General features: G+C 47.1%; 1 protein-coding gene across 1 annotated transcript; it reads right to left on the bottom strand.

Annotated features, from left to right (window-relative positions):
• Window positions 1-1,941: 1,941 nt before the first annotated feature.
• On the bottom strand, window positions 1,942-2,572 carry LOC137204888 (RNA binding protein, mRNA processing factor 2-like). Its single transcript, XM_067702900.1, has 2 exons — window positions 2,054-2,572; window positions 1,942-2,004 (listed from the first exon to the last, which is right to left on the bottom strand). Exons 1-2 carry the CDS (start codon window positions 2,570-2,572, stop codon window positions 1,942-1,944), a joined length of 582 nt encoding a protein of 193 aa, XP_067559001.1.
• Window positions 2,573-4,845: the final 2,273 nt, after the last annotated feature.

Below are 4,845 nucleotides of genomic sequence, written 5' to 3'. Positions count from 1 at the left end.
GCCCACGTGCCACAACTACTGAAGCCTGCGCGCCTAGAGCCTGGATTCCGCAACAAGAGAAGCCACCGCAATGAGAAGCCCGCGTGCCACAACAAAGAATAGCCCCCGCTCATCGCAACTAGAGAAAGCCCGCACGCAGCAACAAAGACCCAACACAGCCAAAAAAAAAAAAAGACACAGCAAGTTTAAAGATAAGAACTTGTTCAAGAATTCAGTCACCAGTGCTGCCTTTTCTTTCTCTTGACTCTGAATTCTTCCCACTCCTCTTTCTGCCACTCCCCTAGTTTGGGACACCTGTCCCTTTGGCCCTCTTCTAATCTATGTTCCACACTTCCCACTGTTGGGAATCCATATTCCCAAAGCTGATATTGTGTCACTGCTATCCTGGTTGAAGGGGATCAGGAGAGCCCAGCCTGCTTGGCCTTGGTATTGCCTCTGCAGGCAGAGGCAAGATCAAGGAGCCCTTGGGATCCCTCGGACAGATCTGGAAACCCCTGGCCTAAAAGAGCAAGTGTGGCTTTCAACACCCTCCATGGGGCATTAATACCTCTCCATCCTTATCTTCTATCATATTCCCTGAGCTCTGTCCTCCAGCCTCACAGAAACACTTTTCACTTTTCATAAAGATCCTGCCCTCTATCACCTCCGGGGGTATACAAGCTATTTTTTCTGCTCGGGACTCTACTTCTCACCACTCCTTTTTCCTGGTTAACACCTACTTATCTGTTAGGTGTTAGTTTAGAGGTCTCTGCCTCTGGGAAGTCCTTCTACTCCCCACGAGAATGGCCCAAATATCTCTCCTATGTGTTGCCTTAACAGCCTGTATTTACCTTTTTTTTTTTTCTACTTTATGTGGCATAAATATTTTGTTACACAAGGTACAAAAATACTTTCACGTTTTGGTTGGTTTCAAAGTTTGAAAAGAATGACGGGCCACAGTAGGGGTGGGGTGCGATGTGGAGAGGTACGCAAAACGGGCAGAGAAAGGATTTTTTTTTTTTTTTGTGGCTGCTTTGGGTCTTCGTTGCTGCACATGGGCTTTCTCTGGTTGCAGCAAGTGGGGGCTACTTTTCGTTGCAGTGCGCGGGCTTCCTATCGCAGTGGCTTCTTTTGTTGCCGAGGCAGGGCTTTAGGCGGGGACTTCAGTAGTTGCAACACGCAGGCTTCAGTAGTTGTGGCACATGGGCTTCGTTGCTCTGCGGCATGTGGGATCTTCCTGGACCAGGGATCAAACCCATGTCCCCTGCATTGGCAGGGGGATTCTTAACCACTGGACCACCAGGGAAGTCCCGAGAAAGGATTTTATTAACGGCTGTTGGCCCATCTGAGGAGGAGGAAGCAGAGGACCCCGATTTGAAGTGACCAGGAAAATGCTCTGTCTTGGCTGGGTGGTCCTTCCTGTTGGGCGGAACTAGCTGCAGGGCTTGGTGCTCACTGAAGCAGGGTGGGTGCAGGGAGGGGTGTGGACAGAGGGGCTGGGAATGATGAACCATTCATGGTCAGGACCTGTTGCTATGGTGACACAATGTGAGAACAAATGGTACACTCACATATACACAGGTTTAAGTGTCTTAATCCATGCCAGAAAACATGCAAAATTAAACGCGTCGTTTCTTTGAGATGGAGCTATGGAAGCACATTTGGACTGGAGGTCAGGCCTCGCTCAGTCCCAGGGAGGCCTCTGAGCTGGGTCTGGGTGTCCCAGAGAGAAGGCCCCTGAATCCTGCCGTAAGCACCTTGAAGAGGGGTTTTGGGGCAGGACAGGGCTGAGGAAGAGGAGAGAAAGGAAACAGGAAACAGTGCACTGAGTCAGGCTTAAAATTCTCAGGCTTTGGAGGGAAGCAGCAGCTCTGCACAGGCTGCCTGGGGGAGGTGGAAGCTCAGGACGGCTTCCTCCTCAGTGGGGCGGGGGCCTCGAGCTGTGGTGACAAGACTGAAGAACTAACAGAACTGACAAGACTTCCAACCTTGCTGGGTGGTATCAGAGGAAGGGTACCAGCGCACCTCTGGACATCAGTTTCTTCATCCTGAAAATGGGAGAGCGCCACCTGACCTGCATCCTCTGAGCATGTAGGGCAGCGGCGGCAGCGGTAGTGGCAGCGGGGTAGGTGAGCGCAGCAGGTGAGGGGGCTGGGGTCAGCTCTGTGGTGTACAGAGGGAAGGGGGCCCAGGACCCTGGGTATGCGGCGATCAGAGGGGCCCCCATCAGCTCTGAGTGTGCTCCTAGGGAGGGGTGAGCGTTGGTGGGATTTGGCGTAGCCGTCAGCTTGTTCTTGGACGTCTTGGTGTTGGCTTTGGCACACTCTAGCCTCAGGGTCTGCGGGGTCTCAGGATCAAAGCGAATACTGTTCAACGCCTTCTGGGCGGCTTCTGCTCCTGCCCGGTCGTCAAAGGTCGTAAAACCAGCAGGCTGCCTCGATGTGAGCTTGATCGGGGATGCTTCATACCCCTTGCACGGCCTGAAGAGCAGGTAGAGTTCTATGGGTTGAATGTCCACAGGGAGGCCACTGGCGAGGGTCCGGAGCGCCTCCTCCGTGCGAGCCGTGCGGGCGCTGGGCGCGCAGTCCGGCATCAGGTTGCTCGCGGTGCTGGGGGTGGGGTGTGGTGGCGGTGACAGGGGCAGCCAGCGGGTCCGGCTGGAGTCGCATCAGGCTTCGAGGGCGCGGGAGACGGGGAGGGGGTGCGGCGGACGTGGCGCTGGGAACCCCGGCCGAGCCGTGGTGGCCGCCGCCTCCGCCTTTTCCCTGCGACCGGCGAGTCTTGCCTTCCTTTTATCACGGAATGGTAATAGACCTTTTACTGGTCTGCGCTCTTCTCTCTGGTCGGCACTGAGCCTTTACCCACTGTTTAATTCCCCACATAGGGCCTGACAGTAGTGGGCGTTGGGCGGCTACTTACTGGTTAGATGGATAAATGAATGAAGCCAGAATTGTCACCTAGGGCTATAGCAGAAAAAGGCTTGGAAACCGAGGTAAGTGGTTTGAACTATATCCCCTAGGCCAGGATTTTCCAAACTGTACCTTATGACCTATTAGTGGATTGTGAGATCAATTTAGTGGTTTGCAATAATTTTTTATGTGAAATAGAATTTTATAGAACAGAAGAATAGAATAGAATAGATCCGAGTGCATCACAAGAAGCAAGGGTAAGTTTGTTTCCTAAAACTTTTACTTCAATTACACATATCATGCATATATATGCACATCCTGAACTAGTATGTGTGCCTTGAGTTGTGATTATTTCTTCCAATAGATTAAGTCAAGAAGATTCTAAAGCTCCTGCTGTAACCACAGGGGAGCCGTTGGGAAGGGTTTCAATTAAGGACGTGATATGATCAGATCTGTGGTTTGGGAAACTTCCTCAGACCATGGCATGAAGGGTATTTTGACCAGCGATGGTGGCAATGGGAGCATCTGAAAAACTACTAGAGTCAACTGAGAAATGACAAGAAAGATAATGGCGTGGGATGGAAAGGAAGGGGTGGGAAGGAGAAATAGTGACTGACTGGAAGACGGTGCTTTTGAGGGGGTTGAGGTTTAAGATCTAGTACTATGGGCTTGATCTGGAATGCCGTAATTCAGGTAATGGAAACATCACAGCCAATGTCAATTCAGTAGGAGGAAAATCAATTATACTAACTTTTGAATTGAATTGACTGATCCATTTGGTCAGAATAATTAGCCCACATTGATTTGAATTGCTCTGGATGCTAAATATAGTAGTGACTAATGGGCTAGATTGTCCCAAGTATAAATTATCCATAACTAGTGTTTGAATCTAGTTGCTTAAACATTTAAGCTACTTTTATTATGCTATCACTACAGTGTATGAAATTATCTATGTTTTTGAGTGGGGAAATCAACCTACATAGCCCATTGCTTATGAATTATCTATAGTTTACTCACCTACCTCAAATTCTTTTCTGGAACAAGACAAATATGAGGGAAAAAAATCCAGTAATATGTAATTCATATAATTTAATAAGCATTGCATATGAGAATAAATATTATTTTTGTTTCTCTATATAATAATTATGTCTTCTCTCGCAAAGTCCTCATTCATCTGGAAGAACTATATAATGTTCTCAATTTACTACGGATGGGTAATGCTTAACCTGGGTGGTATGTGGATCACCATATCTTAGTTGTAGGACGGGACCGCCTCCAAGCAATCTGAATGTAAATCGGGTATGAGTGTTGTCCTGAATAGTTATTTAGGAGCAGAGGAGTAATGGTGGACGAAGGTGCAGCCACGGAATGAGACAAAATAAAATGTATTAGTTTTTATGCATTAGATTAGTAAGCGAATGATAAAATAATGATTAAAGGCTCACATTAGAGCAACAACTCTTAAATTTTGACCCTTACCATTTAATATTTAGTCTTACGTGTTAAACTGGATGTTAAATTCCTAAAGGATGTTGTGGGCCCCGCATAGCACTTAGCAGTGCCCTGAGCCATGCTTACTGACTGAATGATATATTTATTAAAAATTACAATGTTGCCCATCAACAGACAATTGGCTTGAGGAGATGTGATATATAATGGAATATTACTCGGCCATGAAAAGAATGAAATATTGCCATTTGCAGCAACATGGATAGGCTTAGAGAATATTATGCTTACTGAAATAAGTCAGAGAAAGATAAATACTCTATGATATCACTTATATGTGGAATCTAAAAAATAACACAAATGAATCTATAAACAGAACAGAAACAGATTCACAGACATAGAAAACAAATTTATGGTTACCAAAGTGGGGGAGGAGAGACAAATTAGGAGTATGGAATTAACAGATAAAAACTACTATACATAAAACAGATAAGCAACAAGGATTTACTGT

Source organism: Pseudorca crassidens, chromosome 13 (genome assembly GCF_039906515.1).
Source record: "Pseudorca crassidens isolate mPseCra1 chromosome 13, mPseCra1.hap1, whole genome shotgun sequence".
Classification (NCBI taxonomy): Eukaryota; Metazoa; Chordata; class Mammalia; order Artiodactyla; family Delphinidae; genus Pseudorca; species Pseudorca crassidens.
The sequence above is the reverse complement of the archived record's forward strand: the minus strand, read 5'-3'. Positions and strand labels throughout refer to the sequence as shown.